Below are 21,477 nucleotides of genomic sequence, written 5' to 3'. Positions count from 1 at the left end.
TCATAAGTTTTTTTTGTGCACTCATATGTTTAATTGTTGTTTTATTTTTTTTCTTTTGTTTATTTTATATTATGCACATTACAATCACTTGGTATAGGTATTGTACAATTTTTATCAGCGCTGCACTCGTGTTTTCTAGTTCAAGTGCATGTCAATCCCCAAAAACCTTTATTTTCTGTCCGTGTTGCAGTCATAGAATTCCCTCACTTCTTGTCTGGTAAAACATTATCAGCAAGAGAGGGGGATGAAGTGAGGTGCAAATCAGGGAGCAGTAAAAAAACAGACATGGGGTTCCCTACTTTAAAACTAAAAAAAGAAGCTGAAAATACACTTTAAATAAAAAGCTGCCAATGATACTCGCCAGCAGCACCAGGCAGATGGGCAGGTTTCATGGCTGAATGGCTTGGACTAAGCTTCAAGAATGCACCATAAGATCATAGTACTCCACATCATGCTGGCACACCTGTCTGGTATTAGTGTGGTGAGCCTCTGCATGTTTGTAGACCCCTAGTATAGGGATATCTGTCCATATGCCAGGCGTGATTAGTAAATAACATCTGGGTAACCTATTTTTTCTTTTTTGTTCACCAGCCATAAATCAACATGATTGCGGAAACATTTTGAACTTGCTTTAGCAATTTACAGTATTTCTAATGTCTAATACACTAAATATCATGTTTTAAAAAAATATATAATGGATAATATATAAAGAAAGAAAAAATGTTTGTGCCAGTTTACACCATTACACGGATAGCAAAATCACTGTCAATTGATTTTTATTATTGTTAAGTTAGAAGCAGATAGAAAAAAGGACACATTAATGCAGCTCTGTATTCATTAATCTATTATTAAGTGTATTTTTAAGATGCAAGAAATGTAAGTACCTGAATTTGACCTGCTATAGATCTATTGCCGTCCCTATAAAGCAGGGCTCAAGTGTGAAAGGAAAAAAACAGCCAATCAGTCCATCTGCTGCCATAGAAGGGGAGGGCAGAGGGACAGATATGAGCTCTTCAGTGTGTTTCTTTTTTTTTCCATCAAAATATCATCACATATCACCTGGAATATACTTTCTTAGCCCATTCGCCAACTCTTTTTAACAGTAGGGTAAATTAGTGTGCCAGACACACAATTACCCTCTTTCTTCACTGTTCTACTTCTCCCTTCACTGTCCAGTCATAGGCTGGGATGGGTCCTTCACAACCTGGGCTCAGAGGAAGTGGGTTGAATGATGCTGGCCATCAGACTGAGGACATATAGTGGCAGTAAAGAAGAGCTACGAAGGGCATCACTGCATTGAAGAGGATTATTGTGACAAAAGCAGTTTTTTTATCTTTTAATAAGCTATTAATTGTTTTCCTATCTATTTTTGGCTGGGGTTCTGCTTTGAACCACATGATTCAGGAAACAATAAAACAATGAGAGTCATTGATTGATAAACCCTACCCTACCATATTTACACAGAACTATTTCATACTGATGTTCCATAGATACATAGAATAAATCATCATTCCATGTATATTCAGCATATAAAGAATGGCATCATTGACAAAGATTAGAGGTGGGGAACAAAAAACTATGGTTCATCTATATCTTGTTTATTCCTATTTTAATCACTACATGAGGAAAAGAACTGCGGTGGACACAAGTCTTTGGCTAACATTTAAACCCTGCTTTTGTACAATATGAAAAAATGATGCCCATTGTGGACCTAGGTGTGCCATCTTACAACCAGTCAAGAGCAGGGTTTTCCTCTTTGTGTGTTGTGAGCTTACGATCCCTTGAAGACCATTTGTAGTATCACACCTCACTGTCTTGGAATTGAGAATAATGATATGTATGGATGGAACCATGAGAATGCATAGAGCCACTGACTGTAAAAGGAGGTCCCAGCTCCAGGTCCATGGACTTCAGCTGTCTGAGGTAAAGAGGAAAGAATTGTTAGTACATGTCATTACATAATCACTAAAACCTGATCAACCCATAGGATATAAGTCTTACTTTTTAAAAATATATTTAATAGTCACATCTGATGTAAAACAGTTGTTTGCAAGCAAGGATTAGTACCATTTTTAGATAGACCCTTACCCTGGGTGGATATTGTGGGTGGGCTGGTTTAGTCCTTTATAATCTAGAGCAGGCAGAGCCTGGTGCACAGGGTAATGGGAAGAGGCTACCACTAGTATATGTAGGCTTGAAGTCTTATGCTTAGTACACACTAGCAGTTTTTTTTAACCCAGCAGGGCTGAACGAAAAAAACCTGACAGCTTCAGAAGGAATTATACAATGTTAGCACAGCGATCTCCCCTGCTGTGCTAATGTGTTCTGACGGGGGACGGCCCCCTGTGCCCCCCCCCCCTTTCCCCCATCCCGGTCACACCGGTCAGGAGCCGATCAGCAGACCTTTGTCGGTCATGCCCCTTCGACGGAAGCCAACCGAGAGGCTGGCTACTGTTGGACTGACTGCAGTACACAGAGGCCAAATGTCGGCCAGTTTCTATTGAACTAGCTGATGCCACCTGATATTCGGCCCGTGTGTACTAGGCTTTAGGAAGTAAAGTCTTCGGGGTAGGCTCCATTAGAGAACCAACCTATGGAAACCTACAGTGAGGAAACTGAAAAAGCTGGTCCGCAATTTTTTGGTAAGGTTGAACTTCAACTATGCTGTGTACTGATGTCCGGACTAGGAGGCGAAGGGTGTTGTGGCAAGGAACTGTACATTATCTGTATGCTAGTGGTGGGCCAGGGAGAGTGTGAGTGACCAAGATGGCAAAGGTTCTCCTCATTACAGGTGTGTGTGCCCTTTCTCATTTCTGTTGCAGAAGGATGGTGGGAGTGGCCCTTGGCCAGCATGGGCATTGCTAGTGGTGAATTAGGACCCTGCTAAAACTTTACTATTGTTTTTTCCTTTTTTAATAAAGATATGGTTATTACAAATGTGAATGAACTTTAGAGGAAGTGATATACAAAATATTATTCAGAGTGTCCCCAGTGCTGCTCAAAGGTTTATCAATGTTACCACATCAGCCACAGTCCACATCAGTGGCGGACGTTCATAAGGGGCACCGCCCCCCTAATCCATGTGCCCAGCCCCTAATCTCCATGCAGGGCGCTGGCTGCATGGATTTCAATGTTTTTTTTGTCCTAAAACCCGATTGGTCAGGAGTCCTATAACCCGATTGGCTGGGAGGAGAAGCGACCGCCGGGACTTAGGAGGAGATGCAGGGGGAAGCCACCACCTGGATGGGGCAACTGCGGTGCTGGCGAGCGGCCTGGCGGGTGGCCTGGCGGGCGACGGGCAAGCCAAGCTGGCACTGAGGACAATCCATCCAGCTCCTCTCTCTGACATGTTTCACCCCCTGCTGGGGCTTAAATGATTACCCATGTCGGAGAGAGGAGCTTTGTCAAGTGTCCTCAGCAGTGATGGAACATTAAAATTGGTTTTGATGCCTAATGAAACAGTGGTGTGCAGCTTCCTACTATGCTATGGGAAGTGATCTACAGTGAAGGGTGAATTTTGGTGGCTTAATTAGAGATGGAGACGTATTTGCCTCTTTGCCAGGAGGACACAATAGCTCAGCAGGAGGGATTCACAGTCACAGTCAGTGTTGATGGGGGAATCTAGTGATGGTTCATGGTGCATGCAAAGAACTAGGGTCAGTAAAGCACAGTATAAATGCAGTATAAAGTAATGGTTAACTCAGCAAGACAAGCAGGAGGAGTAATGCTGTTGCTATGGGTAACCAAAACCTATTGCAAGGTACCTGGTGTAGGTGATGGGTCCTCTGGTAACGAAGGGGTTGGCGACCTGGCTCCCTCCCCAGCAGTCGGTTTCCCAAAGTAACTGGGGCCAAAACCTGGTTACGGAGACCCATAGCCTGATCACATGATACGGGAGTGAAAGCGTTAACAAGTGCATGCATGGAGTCCGTGCTAAGTACACGGCAGAACCCCATTCTGTCACTGGGAGTGAAGTGACAGTGGTATGCTGGACTGGCAGAGAGGGAATAGGCTCAGCTGTGTCCTTCCTAAATGCAGCATACATCAAAGCTAAAATGTGTAGACACACAGGGCAAAGACATTTCACAGAGGAACTCTGTACATTTTCTACTGCACATTGTACAAGGTTCATCTCTAAGTCAGGAACCACCATAATGTTTGATTCTCACATGAACGTGGTCCCCACCTGATCCTGGGCATTGATGAGCGTGCTCCGCGCAAAAAGATGCCCCCGTGTGCAGGATGAGTGGCCCCGCCCACAAGTGCATGGCCCTGTAAGCTGACTTTCTGTCCAACAACTGTCGAATGAAAAATCGAAGGCATTGGCTGGAAAATTGTCTGCAAACAACATATGCATACAGATGCAGACACTGTTCAGGTAATTTAAAACTACAATAGTGGCAGTGGGAGATTTGTCATTTCTCACTGTGTAGCATGGATGGAGGAATTTTCGATTTTTTTCTGTTCAGCCTATATGTATATCGCCATCCTTAGAATCAGGTTTTTAAGGCAATTAAATTAGCACATTCTATAACTAAATGGAAAAAAGACTAAGAAAATAACTTAGATAGCAAAAGGTTAACTGTAATATGCCTACCCAAATAACAGCAGTTTAAATAAGATGACATTTCAGTTTGCCTATATAAAAAATATATAACATATAGAGATGTAGACTTGTCTGATCTAAGTCATTCATCATCCCAAAATACAGCCTACTTTGTAGCAGACTGATAGGTGTGAAGAAATGTTATCCTAATATTACCATAAAAACTATTTTGCTGACGCATCATGGCAGCACACACACACTAGGTTGTGATTCCGCCCCCACAACCTGACAGGATTGGTTAACTATAAATTTGAAGGAGAGGCACCCCACTTCATTCTCTTTTTTTATCCTCACCTGACAAGATTGAGATGGATTCACCTTATACCGCATTCGCCGCACCAGGTTAAGCCTTTCCTGGCTGGAAGTCTCTCCTGTGCAGTCTCTAAAGGAGCCTTTACGGAGAGAACCCCAATCTGGTGGTCTCGGGGGCACATATTCCTGCATTTACAAGCTTTAAAGAAGCTTATTCATCGCAGTGGCCCCCTATCTTTACTTCCTGCACTCAGGTACTGTCAGTTTTCCTCATTTCCTTTTTCCAGGCCATGCTGGGCTCTGTAGTTCCATGAGAGGCAGAGACCTCTCTAACATGGCGGCTGCGTTAATTTCGGCATTCTGCGCATGCTCTGGAGGAAGTGAGGTAGCCAGGCAGGGCATCAGTCATGGCAAGGAAAGCTCTGTGGTTTAAACCATGGGTGGCGGATGCAGCATCAAAAACCAATTGGTGCAAAATTCCTTACGATGGAGCTAACCTTTTCGGTTCAAAATTGGATTCGGCAATCTCTAAAGTGACAGGAGGGAAGTCAGGATTGATCCCTTCCGACAGGAAACCAAAACCACAGAAGGGTCCTTCCTACAAACATAACTTTCCGGAAAGGTACAGAGAAGCAAAAACATATAGGCTGGGGAGAGAGTTTAAGAGAACCTGGAGAAACCCACAGTCATCCTTTTTGAGGCTCCAAAAATCTAAGGCCACCCCAACAGGGGAACACCAGAAATCTTTTTGAGGGTACGCCCGTCCGTCCTGTAAGAGTGGGAGCCAGGCTCAAGAAATTCAAATGGGTTTGGAGGGAACACATAGAAGATGCATGGACACTTTCCACAATAAAGAATGGGCACAAATGGAAATTCATAGGCAGTTTACCCGGAAATTACTTTCAGTCAACCAGACTACCGGCATCACCAAACAAGAGAAGGGTGCTGCTCAAATATGTGATGGAGTTAGAACAAAAGGGGGCAATCCTGGAGGTTCCAACACCCCAAAGAGGGAGGGGGTATTATTCCCCCCTATTTCTAGTAAAAAAGAAAACAGGGGATCTGTGCCCCGTGCTGGATCTAAAAGAGTCTCAACAAAAAGATCCAGATCGAAGCAGTGCCATTATAAGAGCATTATAGGCCCCCGGGCAATACAGTGCACTGGGGCCCTGTCTACACAATCACGCACGAGAATAAAAATGCAAATTATCAATAAGGCTAATGGTGTGAGAGAGAGGGGCTGCAATGGTGAACCTCTGAACCCCTTTACATTACACAGCCCCCATACCTCTGGACAACTTTACATTACACAGCCCCATACCTCTGGACCCCTTTACATTACACAGCCCCCATACCTCTGGACGCCTTTACATTACACAGCCCCCCACACTTCTGGAAACCTGCGTTCCATGTGCGTTTCTCGCACTACAGTCAAAATGCGCTCCAGTTGGGATCTGCAGTTGGTGTCAATGTTAACTTAATGACACCATAAATGCAGATCCCAAATTTAATGCGTTTACCTGTATTGGATCGTACGGTACAGTAGTACCATGCAATCCAGTTCCTGTGCGTCTTATAACTCTTGGTGTGGTCCAGCACAATTTCAGCCCATTCGAATGAATGGGCTGAAATTGTACTGCACCTGGAAAACATGTGAATCGCACAGGAACGCAGTGTGATCCTGTGTGATTCATCGTGTGAACTGGCTATGAGTCCTGGAGCCAAGTGATGGAAAAAATTCCGCCACCTGGCTCCACTGACTTGCCTGGCAGGGGTGCAATAGTTTTGTCACCTAGGGTGATTGTCCTGCATGTCTAGCGGGGTGCCCTGAGTTTGAATCAGGGGTGGGGGGAAGGGTACTGCATGTGGTAGGAGGCACTTTGGGAGGAGGGAGGACATGTGCTGGGGGAGTGGGGGCAGATTTTCCTAAAACGCCCCCTAGCACATGCAGTACCCTCTCCCCCCCACCCCCCCCCCCACACACACACAAAACACTGCAAGTATTCATGTATATCGGCTTCCCCCGCTCCTTCTGTCTGTGTACACAGAAGATGTCAGAGCGGAGGAGGCGTGGTAGGGGGCGGCTGCATCGGCATGGCACTGTGTGCATTGTCAGTGAGAGAGGCAGCCGGCGGGAAGCGATGTCGGCTGCCATGAAGAGCTGGGCTGAGATCGCGTGGGACAGCAAACACCCCGCACAAGCTTTATTAGCGGGCCCCTCCCAGGCAAGTCACTGCTACATGCGAACGGCAGCTAATCTCAGATATATGGTTGCTCCGGTGTGCTGACAGGCACTGAGTGCAGGCGGCCTTGGCTTGGGTCACTGGGCAGCTGGGGCCCCCCAGGCAAGTGGGGCCCCCGGGCAACTGCCCAGCGTGCCCATGTGAATAAACAGCCCTGCTGACAGGCACTGAGTGCAGGCAGCCTTGGTTTGGGTTGCTGAGCAGATGGGGCCCCCCAGGCAAATGGGGCCCCCGGGCAACTGCCCAGCGTGCCCATGTGAAAAAACGGCCTTGGATCAAAGCCTTCAAAATGGAAAGCCTCCAGTCATTCCTGTTGGCATTAAATTTAGGAGACTGGATGCTATCCGAAGACTTATAGGATGCCTACCTACATGTGCCTATACACCCTGCCTTTCAGAAATCACCAGCAATTTTCAGTGCCTACCATTCGGGAGAAAGGCCTGAGGCTGCATCATTATCTGGATGACATTCCACTCCTAGCACACAGCCGAGAAGCGTTGATCCATCATCGCGGTGTACTAATCGCCACAATCCAGAGCTTGGTTAGTTAATCAACTGGGAAAAGAGCAACCTGCAGCCCAAACAAAACATGATCTTTTTAGGGGCAGAATTGGATACCCTATCGAACAAGGTCCGATTACCTCTGGGAAAGGTAGTTCATCTAATCCGGAAGATAAGGAAGTTAATGACAACAACATTCCTTCGGCCAGAGCCTGTCTGAGCATCCTGGGTTCAATGTCTGCCACTCTACCAATGATCCAATGGGCGCAATGGCACATGAGAACGCTGCAGACTTCATTTGTCAATCAGTGGAATGGAAAATCAATGCTTCAGACAATTTCCATCCTCAAAAGCGTGAAACAGTCAGGCCCGACTAGCCTTTGTATCATCCTTGAAGGGAAAGAACGCCCTGATCCGAATGGACAACAAAGTGGCAGTGGCATACATTCAGAGGCAAGGAGGCACCAGAAGCAAAACATTATTGGAGGAAGTTCGCCCCATCTTGGTTTGGGCTCAAGCTGTGGACGTTCAGGCAGCACAGGACCTACTAGTCGATTGTTTGAGCAGGGAGTTCCTGTCAAACAACGAATGGTCTCTGAACAACCAAGTCTTCAGTCTTCTGACCAAAACTTGGGGAATCCCAGATATCGACCTGGCTGCGACACCTACGAACACCAAGTGCCAGAGGTTTCTGTCGAGGGCGGCATACCCATCAGCCGAGGGAGTAGACTGCCTTCTTCATCCATGGAACTTTCGTCTGGGGTACATATTTCCACCAACTCCACTAATTGCGAGGTTCCTATCCAGGCTCAGGAAGTCTTCAGCCTCAGTAATAGCAGTGATTCCCTTTTGGCCGAGGAGACCCTGGTTCACAACCTTACTGCAGCTCAGTCTGGAAGACCCGCTACCACTCCCAGTGACTCTGGATCTACTTTACCAAGGGCAGTTCTTTCATCCGGCTCAAGAGAAACTACACCTAATGGCATGGAGGTTTGCGAGGAATAGGTTCCTAGAACAGGGCTGTTCCCAGGATGTTGTTTTAACAATGTTTCAAACTAGGAAGTGCACCACTAACGATAAGATATGGGAAAGGTTCTCATCTATGGCTCAGCAGAATATTTGGAACCCACTGTCTCCAGAGGAACCACAGATCCTGGAATTTCTTCAAGCAGACCTAACTAGAGTATTAAGCTCAAGTACCCTTAAAGTGCAAGTTTCAGCTTTATCTGCAAAAAAGGGGCTTCAGATGGGCCTCACATCCTATTCTGGTTCAGTTTATGAGGGCATGTTTGAAGATCAGGCCTCCAAGAAGACCAACGTTTCCAGCATGGGATTTATCAGTAGTCATGAATGCTCTTTCAAATCCTCCCTTTCATCCGGCTGACTCTATCTCACTGTGGAACTTAACGCTAAAGTTAACATTTCTCATCGCCATCACCTCAGCTAAAAGAGTCTTGGAGATGCAAGCGTTAATGATTACAGAACCCTACATGGTCTTTTTTTCCAGACAGGGTGGTACTGAAACCGTCAGACCGCTTTACTCCGAAGGTGACAACATCTTTTTATTACAAACAGGAGATCAATCTTTACCAATGAACAGGGGCAACCACATGCCTTGGATATAAAATCCACTATTAGCAGTTACCTGACAGCTACAGCTTCTTTTAGGAAAACGGATAATCTATTGGTGATTCCTCATGGAAGCAGAAAAGGTCACATGGCATCATCTCGCACCATCGCATCATGGTTGGTCAAGTCAATCAAGAAAACCTACGACATTCAAAATCTGCTGATACCTGGACGCATTAGAGCTCACTCAACAAGGGCAGTGGCAGCTTCATGGGCAGCATATTGCAGGGTTTCACCGGAAACAATCTGCAGGGCAGCGACCTGGTTCTTCAGGCATACATTCATGTCCCACTATAGAGTGGACTCGGCCCAATTATCTACAGTGGATTTTGGAAGATTTGTTATTCGGGCCAATTCTACAGCTATATGATTACATAAATGCTACTTTTTTCTTGCACCCACCCAACTGGCGAGGTATTTCCCAGTGTGTGCTGCCATGATGCCCCAGGAACAGAAAGTTGTTTACTCACTTTTCCGTAATTTTCCTTTCCTGACTCATCTTCATGGCAGCACACAGCATCCCACCCTTCTTTAGATGATAACTACAGAGAATGAAGTGGGGTGCCTCTCCTTCAAATTTATAGTTAACCAATCCTGTCAGGTTGTGGGGGCAGAGTCACAACCCAGTGTGTGCTGCCATGAAGATGCATCAGGAGAGGAAAATTATGGAAAGGTGAGTATTCAGTTTTCTGTTTTTCTGCAATCAGACTTGTAAAGTGTGAAACCAAATGCTATAAATACAGGATGTACCTTTAGATTGTTCCACGCAAGGTGTTAAGAATCACAGGAAATGTCTGTGTGTGGTCAAGCTACAGCAGAAATGTTATATATATATATATATATATATATATATATATATATATATATATATATATATATATATATACATATATATATCCACACACACATACACATACAGTACTGTATATATACACTATATATCTCTCTCTTTATATATATATATATATATATATATATAGACAGATATATCTACAGTATCTATATAGATAGATAGATAGATAGATAGATAGATAGATAGATAGATAGATAGATAGATAGATAGATAGATAGATAGATAGATAGATAGATTGCCCTAGATGGCTGGAAAATGGGTCACCCATAGAAAGAAATGGGCCACGGTATACTGTATGTAAGTGCTGTGAAGCGGGCCAGCAGAGGACATTTTCACTAGAAAGGCTGTGCACTGCTGGGTAGGGCCTCATGGAGAAGATCATTGGATTGAGGAGCAAGGCCAGTATTTAAAGTGCATGTAAAGCAACAATTTTTTTTCTGAATGGAGTAGAGAAGGTTTAGACCCTATGTCACGTTTTTATTGCTGACCCTGCTGGAAGGATTCATCCCTCTTTTTGTCCCAGTGACCATTGTTACTCTTACAGAATATGAGGATACAATTCTCCAGTAGGGAGGGATACCTATTCCTGTGGCAACTCTTCAAAATGAGAATTCTGTTCACTTTGAGGAGACTTCCTGTCAATGGAAATCTACCCGACGGGACAAAAACATCATATGGATTCTAAATAATATGTTACCCCAACATTTCATATGTGTCTGTTGTACCATATACTTGCGTTAAAAAGTATCCCGTTCTCTTCCTATTTCTTCCTTTGTGTGAAATACCTGGTGATACTGCCAATCCCATCTCCCTGCTCTCCAATTTCAAACTGACCACACTAGGCACAAGAGCAAATCCATCTCTGTGTGGTTAGTTTTCTGGCTGTCAGGGCTGAATTACCCAGTAGGCACTGTAGGCATGTGGCTACAGACGCCTTTCCTAGGCAGCACCATTTTTTTTTCAGACCTTTTTTTTAGGGGGGGGGGGGGGGTCAGTTGGGTTGATCATGTATAGACATTAGACATATGCAATTAGTTTCGGTCTGATTCTAAATTCAGACAAATGTTTGGTTATTCAGAGATTCTAATGTGTATCCAGATTTCAGAATAACAGTAGTAACACATTTTGTTTCCTTTCGTTCTGTTTCATTTATTTGTTTTTTAACATATTCCAAATTTTCAGAACGATTCGAATTGGTCAAAAATGTATCGGCCGACCCAAATTCTGTGTGAAGAACAGCTGGTTGTTAAGGAGTTAACAACCGATGAATCGTCAGCTGTCAGCGGGTGTCCCCAACTGACAGCTGAATGTAACCAAAAAAATACCGGCAATGAAAAATAAAGAAAAAAAACAGCGTGGGTCCCCCAAAATCCATACTAGACCTTTATCCGAGCATGCAGCCCGGCAGGTCAAGGGGGGGGGAGAGTGAGCACCCACATGGGGGGATGCTTTGGGGGAGGGGGTCTCCTCCCCCAAAGTACCTTGTCCCCATGTTGATGAGGACAAGGGCCTCTTCCCCACAGCCCTTGTTGTGGTTGTGGGGGGCTGCAGGTGGGGGCTTATTGGAATCTGGAAGCCCCCTTTAACAAGGGAGCCCCCCAGATCCCACCCCCATCCCCCCTACTCATTCACCAAAAAAGTGTCAAAAATAAATAAAAACAAAAAGACAGTTTTTGACAATTTCTTTATGAAAACAAAAACAATGTACCCTGATGTAAATCCAGCTTCAATCGCGCTGTCACCGCCGACTGGAGAAAAAAAAAGAGGTCTGAGGCCGACGAAGGCTCCCGCCATCTTACATAGTTACATAGTTAGTCAGGTTGAAAAAGTCCATCTAGTTCAACCGATTAAAAAGAAGAAAAAAAAATCATACAATCCCATATACACAATCCTTCACCCACAGTTGATCCAGAGGAAGGTGGACCAACTGTCTTTCTTGAATCCATGTTGTCTGTTCCTCCAAAGCTAAACAAAGTCCGAAACAAAATCCGAAACGAATCCACAAAATGAAATTAGTAACATAACGAATTTATCCGAAACAAAATTTTCCGAAATTGCACGTCTATAAATAAAATGTTATATTAATAAAGTGCGTTATATTGTGGTGATCCTTCCAATCCCCCTGCTCTCCTATTTCAAACTGACCATGCTAGGCATGAGAGCACATCCATCTCTGCACGGTCAGTTATCTGGCTGTGCCAGAAGAACAGCCTGATTGTCCTCCAATGGTCAAGATTTGTGCTGACAATATATATATATATACACACACACACACAGTATATATACATACACAGTACTGTGAAACCGTTTTAGGCAGGTGTGAAAAAATGCTGTAAATTAAGAATGCTTCAGAAATAGAAGTGCTAATAGCTAATAGTTTATCAGTTAACAAAATAAAAAGTAAAGAGAAATGCAAATCAAAACAATATTTGGTGTGATCCCCTTTGCCTTCAAATCAACATCAATTCTTCAAATAATTTGCCCCGTTTATAGTCCCGACGTACGTGTTTTACGTCACCGCGTTCAGAATGATCGGATTTTCCGACAACTTTGTGTGACCGTGTGTATGCAAGATAAGTTTGAGCCAACATCCGTCGGAAAAAATCCGATGGATTTTGTTGTCGGAATGTCCGAACAATGTCCGACCGTGTGTACAGGGCATTACACTTTTGCACAGTAATATATACTGTATATACACTAATGAATTGTCTTGCACTTGTATTTTAACCCCTTCCCGCCATCACCTCCCTGTCCAAAAGGTTATAAATGCCGGTAGGCAGAGACAGGCATTCTGATCATGTGACCGCTGTAATCGGCAGTCATAGCCACCACATGCTCAGAAAGCTCACGATCGCAAGTATGCATTGGGAGCTTTCTTGTACCCGCCAGTTACTGTGCTGGGAGTGCGCTCTCAGCACAGTAATGTTTTTTTACATAGGGACGCCTTTATGCAGCCTCTTAGCATTAAAGTCCACCCGCTGAAAGGCCTCATATAAGTTAAACTGAATGGCTTGTTTTACAAGGTAAGGGATCACATATACTTAACCCTTCTCTACACTACCTAAAATAAAAAAATAAAAACAATATTGACTTTACATACCCTTAAAGGGAATGTTCCGCCTTCTCTGTTACACGTGATTGTAGCCATATTAGTGCACTTGCATCAACACAGTAGAGTACTGTTCGTGATACTTTTATTTTATTTGCACTGAGGCTACATTCACATGGAGGTTTGCAGGTACAAATGTCTTCCAGCATAAAATTCCTGGTGTTTTCCTATGCCCAGGGAGCCACAAATGGTGCACACAGCTGGCCGAGTACATGTTGTTACTCGAGTAAACACTTATGCATCGGCGTTTACCTTTGCATGTGCGTATGACATTTTTCTATTAATGCAAAACTTCTGTTTCAAGAAATACATCATATGTGCATGTACCAGTAAACATTGATGTAAAAGGGCGTGGGCGTCTATACAGGTTCCATTCTATGGTCGGCTTTATGTTCCACCTACAGCTACCCAGTGCTGGGAAAACGGCAGGAATTTTATACTAGAGGTCAGTTGCACCTACAAACATCCAAGCGAATGAGCCCTAACAGGTACATTTTCAGGACAAGTTTTCAGGGTATAACCCCTTCTTCTTCTCCTTCTGACTGGACCTTACAGGTGAGTATACCCAGAACATTTTGTCTTGATATGCATGTGAAAGAGATATTGACTATATATACACACACACACACACATTTGTCACTCCATATGCAAGGTCTGCTTTCTGCTTTTTAATGTTTTTTTAAGGCTGCACTTTAAACTTAGTGAACTTGTAGGTTCTTGCCTATACTCTTGGTGCAGCCTAATGTGTTAAAGGAGAGGTATAACCAAAGCTCTTTTGGCTATACTTCTCCTGGGGATCTGAGCTGTCTTCAGCCGACAGTGCTAAAGTCCATTGTTGGCTCATGTCACAGAGCTGGTCAAGGTTCTGGAAAGATCCCGAACATATGGTCAGGATCCACTCAGAAGCCTGGACTGTCAGCTGGCTCAGCCTCTCACTGAGCTGCTGAGAGCCTGAGTGAGCCGCTCCCGCCCTCTCCACAGCCCAGCTCTTCAGTGAATGCTGGAGGAGCAGAGCAGAGAACCGGTGACTGGCAGTCACCAGCTCTCACAGAACATTGAGAACTGAGCGATCAGCGGTGTTTGAGCGCTCAGTTCTCAGCCCTAAGCCGGGTACACATGGGTCAAATGTCGAACAATGGCCAGACACAAAAAAAACAGCGGACATTCAGCCCGTGTGTATGTCAGTTTGTCTGAAAGAAGCCGGCTGTTTTAGCCCTCTTCTGACGAACGAGCATGCTGGAAAACCAGCAGCCGACGGACTCCCGATCAGTGTTCTCAGTCAATGGCAGAGAGCGCTGAGCAAGGTGTTCTGGAGAGGGGCCGTCCCCCTGTCAGAACACAGCAGCTCAGCAGGGGAGATTGCTGGGAGATCGCTGAACCTCACATGATTTGTACAATGGCTCTGACCGGAGCTGACCGTTTTTTTCACTCAACCCGTGGGAGTGAATTGAAAAAAAATGTTTAGTGTGTACCTGGCTTTAGAGCCAGCAGGGGACCGATGCTGCATCCACCTAGGTGTATACATTTTTTTTTGTTAACCCATACTTTTCATTTGTTTAGAAAAGGGAATGAGTAACGTTGGCTATACACTAATAGGTTTTCAAACGTTCCTACAAAAATGTATATGTACATTTGATGACTGGGCAAATGTCATTTGAAAGCACTTAAAAGTTTGTTTATATTTAACATTTGATTTTGGAATTAATGCAATTACCCGAATAAAAAACACTGTTCAATTGAAATTTGTTTAAGTAAAAATTTCCATCCCACTCCTTCAACTTTCTCATCACCGTGATTGAAAAGGAACGTCGTTTTGACCTCACTAAAGATCAGAAAATTGAACAAACTTTCTTAAAATGAAAATTTTTGAAAGAAATTCTTCTAGTGTGTAGCCAGCTTTATATAGCTGAATATCTTTCAGTTGCCTGACATACAAGCATCATATTAGTTCCCTGGCAGTCAACTCTCTCCCAGAGTCTCACTTTACTGCCCTTACCGCCCATGAAGATTGGGAGACACATAGCGGCATTCTCTATTTAAAAAAGTATCATTAGCATGACAACAGTCACATTTCATTCACACTCTCCCTTGTTTTCTATGTGTTTTATAAATATGAGGAAGCACATTTTTAATTATTCTATGTGAAAGTAAGGGTTGGTAAATTTATGTTGTGTTGTAATAATGGATATGATTAGGGCTCCGAGAAAATGTAGAGGAAATGAGAATTAGAAAGAAGGAAGGAAACTGCTGCTGCTGACAGCTTGCTGTTTCATTGTTTGTCACTTACCTCATATACAGTATTCACCTAAAATAAAGTTAATGCACTATAAAAGGTTCAATAATAATTCAGACATAACTCTTCAACAGAGACGTAAATAAAGTAGAAACAGAAGACAGAGCAATATATAGGGTCCATTCACTAAAGTTTACCTCATGCAATATGAAGGTCACGTGACCCATTTTTTGGAAATATCGCATGAGATAATAAAAGAGTCAATTCATCAAAGTAAAATACCGAATGTGAGGTAAACATTTGTTAAAATAGTGAGGTAAATACCGCAAAAAAAAAAAAAAAAAAAAAACCATGAGATAAATCATTAAAGTAAATTCACTAAAAAAAAATACACACTCGTTATTTATCACCTGGTGTTTGCTGTCGGTATTTTAGAAAACAAAATAACAATTAGAGGGACTTTGCTCTAGCAAGGAAGTGAAAAGTATACAATGTATCTGTGTGAAAATATTCTCCTCTGAACTCAGGAATGAAAATAAATTGTTACATTTCATCATCAGAGGGAGACTGTATTGTGAATGAAAGCACCCTAGAATGTATTCATAGTTTCACAAGATTTCTGTGTGCCTTCTGGTGCAGTGTTAGCCTTCAAAAAAAAAAAGCCAAAAATAACGCAAAACATAAATATTTAACGCATCCGGTAAATAGCGCATTTTTTTTGTGAATTGACTGCTTTTGTGTTAAATATCGCATGAGTTATTTTAACTCAAAAATTCACGCAGTATTTATCTCTTAGGCTAGGTTTCCACTAGTGCGACTTTTCATGCGAATTGGGATTGAAAAGTCGCATGACAAGTCGTACCCCATGATTTCCAATGAGTACCGTTCATATCTGTGCACTACTTTGGTCCCACTTTGATGCGACTTGAGGTCCATAGACCTCAAGAATACACAGGCATTGTTTCAAGTCGCGGCAAAAAATCGCGGTAAAATTGCGGCAAAAATCGAGCGACTTTGGGGACGCAATAGTGGAAACATAGCCTAATTGAATTAACCCCCTAAGTCTTCATGAAATCCTACTGGAAAATATTTAGTAAAGATTTGTGATGATCCAAACATACCTGTGTTTGCAAAACATTAGGCCCCTTTCACACTGGGGCGGTGCGGGCGCCGGCAGCTATTTTCAGTGCGCTTTACCGTCATTTTAGCGGCGGTATTTGGCCGCTAGCGGGGCAGTTTTACCCCCTGCTAGCGGCCAAGCAAGGGTTAAAACCACTGCAAAGCGCTGCTGCAGCAGCACTATGCCGGCAGTATAGCTGTGCTGCCCCATTCATTTCAATGGGCAGGAGCGGTGAAGGAGAGCTATACACACTGCTCCTTCACCGCTCCAAAAATGCTGCTATCAGGACTTTTTTTAGCATCCTGCACTCGGGCTTTCACACTGGAGTGTGAGGAGCGGCTCTTTCAGGGCGCTTTGCAGCCGCTATTTTTAGCGCTGTAGCGACTGCAAAGCGCCCCAGTGTGAAAGGGGTCTTACTAAAGTTAAGGTGCCAAATTTGAACCTCATTGAAATCAATGGGAGTTAATTGTTAAAAACAAGGCGAGGGATTGTCAAAAAATGTCCGGTGGGCTGGGCACTACCCTGATAAACATATAGTAAAGCAAAATGTATTTATTTTCATTTTCAGGGAGCAGCCATTTTAGTAATGCTTAAAGGGTTAGTTCACCTTTACAGAAAAAATACAAACTGACACCCACCCCTCCCCCCAGTCCCTGCTGTACTTTCCTCTGGGGTTGCTGAGCTCCACTCTTCTCCCTCTTCTCAATGCAGCGTTTCCAGGACACACCAGATCGATCGATCTGGTTGGGGTTTGGGGAAAGGATGTCTGGTGTTACTTTTTTTCTGGTGTATTAACATTTTAAAAGGAAACATTATAAATGCAAAACTCCAATAAATAACATTCCTGGGGGATGCCCTGACCCTGCCGGTGAAGTGGCCCATCTCTACACTATATACAAAGCTGAAATATACTGTATAAAGAAAAAACTGTGTTTAACCACTTCAGCCCCGGAAGGAATTACCCCCTTAATGACCAGGCCATTTTTTGTGATACGGCACTGCGTCGCTTTAACTGCCAATTGCATGGGCGTGCATTGTTGTACCCAAACAAAATTGATATCCTTTTTTCCCACAAATAGAGCTTTCTTTTGGTGGTATTTGATCACCTCTGCGGTTTTTATTTTTTGGACTATAAACAAATAAAAAATGACCGACAATTTGGAAAAAAAAACAATATTTTTTACTTTCTGCTATATTACATATCCAAAAAAAGTATATAAAAAAAAAATGTATTCATAAATTTAGGCCAATATGTATTATGCTAAATATTTTTGGTAAATAAAATTGCAATAAGTGTATATTGATTGGTTTGCACAAAAGTTATAGCGTCTACAAAATAGGGGAAAGATTTAGGGACTTTTTATTTTTTTTATTGTTTTTACTGGTAATGGTGGCGATCTGCGATTGTTAGCGGGACTGCAACATTGCGGTGGACAAATCTGACCCTAAGTGAAACTTTTTGGGGACCAGTGACACTAATACAGTGATCGGTGCTATAAAAATACACTAAACACTGTATAAATGGCACTGGCAGGGAAGGGGTTAACACTAGGGGGCGATCAAGGGGTTAAGTGTTCCCTAGGGAGGTGTTTCTAACTGTCAGGGGGACGGACTGACTGGGAGAAGAGAGAGATCGCTGTTCCTGATCACTAGGAACAGCTGATCTCTCTCTCCTCCCCTGTCAGAATGGCGACCTGCCTTGTTTACACTGGCAGATCCCCGTTCTACCTCTCTTCACGGCGATCGTGGGTGGCCGGCAGACATCGAGTCCAATAGGAGGAAAAAAATGGCTGCACACCACAGGAACGTTCCAAGGATTTTACTCCAAAAATAGCAAATGGCAGCCAACAAAGACAGAGTATCCGAACCCAGAAAGTGACGTGTGCATTTCACAGTGACCTCCGTGCTTCTTCAAACCTGCGGCACTGAGCATATAAAGGCTCCATCCCCCCATACAGGTGCGAGATAATACAATCAGCTGCGCCAAATGTCTGACAAGGCAATCCTCATACACCTACATAACCATACCTCTGTCTTACCATATGACAACATGGCATAGCATGTAAACTTCACACAAAAAAATATATAATATTATAAAAAATAATAACACCACCAAAGATTGTTATAATAGTCATACAATATAAGTATAAATATGTAAATGAGAAAAACTTAAATGGCAAATAGCATAATGTTGAGAATAATAAAAACTAACCCAAATATATGAATGAAAAGTATAAATAAATGACTAGAGAAATAGTGTCCTATATTGATTAAAAACTGAAATATAACATTCCATATGCAAATAACCTAAAATTCATATATAAAAACTAAAATTAAAAGGGACCCGCAGACGAGCTCCTGAGATGTGCAAAGGGCGCACACGTGCACCGCCGGCGACGTGCGCGCGCCCGCAGTACCATATGCACAGATCGACGTACAGTTACGTAATTCTGCGCAGCCGAGCCACCTTGCCGCAGTATATCTACAGAAGGCGGTCAGCAAGTGGTTAAATTGCCAGCAAATGACAGCTTCCGCTGCTTGCCTCTGTTTGCAAACAACGTGACCAGGGATCCCCTTCATCTATACTAGACCCTTCTACTAGATGAGGTTCTGGTGTAGATGTTAATAGGGGACACCCACACACAAAAAAAATAGTATGAGGTTCCCCCCATAGTTCATACCAGACCTCTCAAGTCTTGTATAAATTTTATGGAGGCCCCCACACAAAAAAACAAACAACAAATTGTACACCAGAAAAAAAAGTGTAACGTAAGATCTGGATTATGCAAAAGTCAAGGTTTCAAGGTGTTTTGTGCATCTGAATGCATGCAATCCCATTTATGTTCATTGGAATGCAGCAGCTGGTTGGACACAGCTACTTCTCCTAAACTGACATCTGTGTGGGTGATTGTTCCCAAATGTACACTGTCTGTGTTCAGGGACACACAACTACACCCAACACTGATGTCAAATGTTGTAAGCTGCAATTATCTCCTTAATATTAATTACGTAAATGTTATAATATTTTTCCCAGAATTAGGAAGTAAATGTAGCCTTAGATTAGACATAATCAAGGTAACATCGAGGTAAAAAATTCAGAAGGTTTTGTAAGATGGCACAGACATTGATTAAGAAATCCTTGTCCATGCCCTTATTAACTCTTCTGGGCTCCCAACTCTCCCTGATTTGGAATAAAGTCCCTCTGCCCCTCCTCCTCATTTGTCCCTCATTTTGGTCTGATCTATATAGTTGTATATAAAATGCACTTTTTATCTTTCAAAAAGCGTTTCCCAGTGCTAAACCTTTCACCCAAATTCTAAATTGCTGCATTTGTAAATTTCAAAACCCAGTAAAAGGAATAGTAGTGGGTGGGTTCAACTAATATTTTTTTGTATAATTCTCCTCTAAGAGGGCATGGTGGGTGTGTGTCATATGCCAACATACTTTTGCTAATAGGTGTCCCTCATTCCCATCTCAAAAAGTTGGGAGGTATGCCTCTTGTCTTGACTACTGCAAAATCTTCCAGTGTAGTATTCCGCTAACAAGACTCCTTCCTACTTCTACAGACTATTATGAATGCTACAGCAAGAGGTATCTGCCCCTAATTCTTTTCTACTATCCTCCCCTGTCATTTTCTTTACTGGCTCTCTATTTTTTTACTTTTCTACCTATATTTCTGACCCCATAGACAAATACTTTCCAATCTACCCTCTGCACTCGTACACTGACCTAGAAAGTCCTTCTCACTGGTAACTCTATCTCATTCATGACTTCACTAGGACAGCCTCCATCTCTATACGGCCCTGTTCTGATCAGCAGGGGATGCTGATCAGAGCAGAGTGAGCGAATGACAGATCCATGTCTGCTTAGTTTCTGCAGAGTGGACACGGCAGAGCCTGCTCGGTTCTGTGGGCGTTTAAGCAGGTGCAGTCTGTACTCCCCACTGTAGGTGGCTCTTGACCGAAGTGGCAATGTAGAAGGGGAAGGAAGTTGTGAGGAACTTGGTTCCTATAATATTTCCTTCTATCCCCTGGGTAACAGCTGTCTGATTGGACGCGGGTGCCCCTTGTGACCTTGGTAACCATCTTGGGTCAGGGCAGTGTTTCAGACTCTGGCTCCCGGGTTAGCGTGCTTTTGGCGAGTGGCTAGTCTAGGGACAGGTTCCCTGTCTATCAGGGACAGTGTATAGCATCAGGGAGAGGTTCCAGAGTAGTAGGGAAAGTGCAAGGCCATGTAGGAAGCCTTCCATTTGGGTGTGGACTGGCCAGGCTGCATTCCCACTCCTCATTGCAGAAGCTGTCCTCATCATCTCAAGGTAACTCTCCTCTGCTACAGTTTGTAAGTGTATGTGAACTAGGGATGCAGGGATTATTGCGGTGCCAAAGGAAAACCAGAATGCATTAAATAAAACATATGAAATTTTATTAACAAAGTTTAAAACAAGGCAAGTTTATATACTGTTACATATACAGGGTGTGCACCAGACTACAGGAAGTTTAAAACCATTTGTAGCCAGGTTTACAAGATTAAGCCTGAGAGTGTGGTGGCCAATCCTGTAAGCAAGTAATTAGAGGTCCTACATGTTTCGCCAGAAGTGTCTTCCTCAGGGACAGATGGTTATACCTGTGTCGCTACTATAAATTCTATAAAGAGAAATTCACAGTCAAACAAAAAAAAGAAAGAGGTCTAAAAGTATTGGAATTAGTTATTAACTAAATATAAATGTAACATGATTCTTTTACTTACCTTATATTGTATAAATTGAAGACAAAGCTTGTTTCTATAAATTAAAAAAAAAAAAAATCAGGGAAAGTCAAATCAAAAAACTGAGATGCTAATTAGTCTGTTATTATGGACAGAAACACAGAAGGTGAATAGGAATAGAAAAAAATATAAGAAAGTAAGAATATGGAAAGAATGATAGGATATGC

The 21,477-nt window shown here is 43.1% G+C and overlaps 1 protein-coding gene across 1 annotated transcript in view; it reads right to left on the bottom strand.

Annotated features, from left to right (window-relative positions):
- Positions 1–914: 914 nt before the first annotated feature.
- Positions 915–21,477, bottom strand: part of SMIM35 (small integral membrane protein 35) — a 28,447-nt gene continuing 7,884 nt past the window's right edge. The window contains exons 2-3 of the mRNA XM_073601289.1: positions 21,293–21,326; positions 915–1,918 (exon numbers count right to left, since the gene is read on the bottom strand). Coding sequence (XP_073457390.1) covers positions 1,801–1,918; positions 21,293–21,326 — 152 coding nt within the window. The 3' untranslated portion in view covers positions 915–1,800. The remainder of the gene's footprint in view (positions 1,919–21,292; positions 21,327–21,477) is intronic.

The sequence above is a fragment of the Aquarana catesbeiana genome, linkage group LG10 (genome assembly GCF_042186555.1).
Source record: "Aquarana catesbeiana isolate 2022-GZ linkage group LG10, ASM4218655v1, whole genome shotgun sequence".
In the NCBI taxonomy this organism is placed as follows: Eukaryota; Metazoa; Chordata; class Amphibia; order Anura; family Ranidae; genus Aquarana; species Aquarana catesbeiana.
This window is presented reverse-complemented; position numbering and strand designations above follow the sequence as displayed.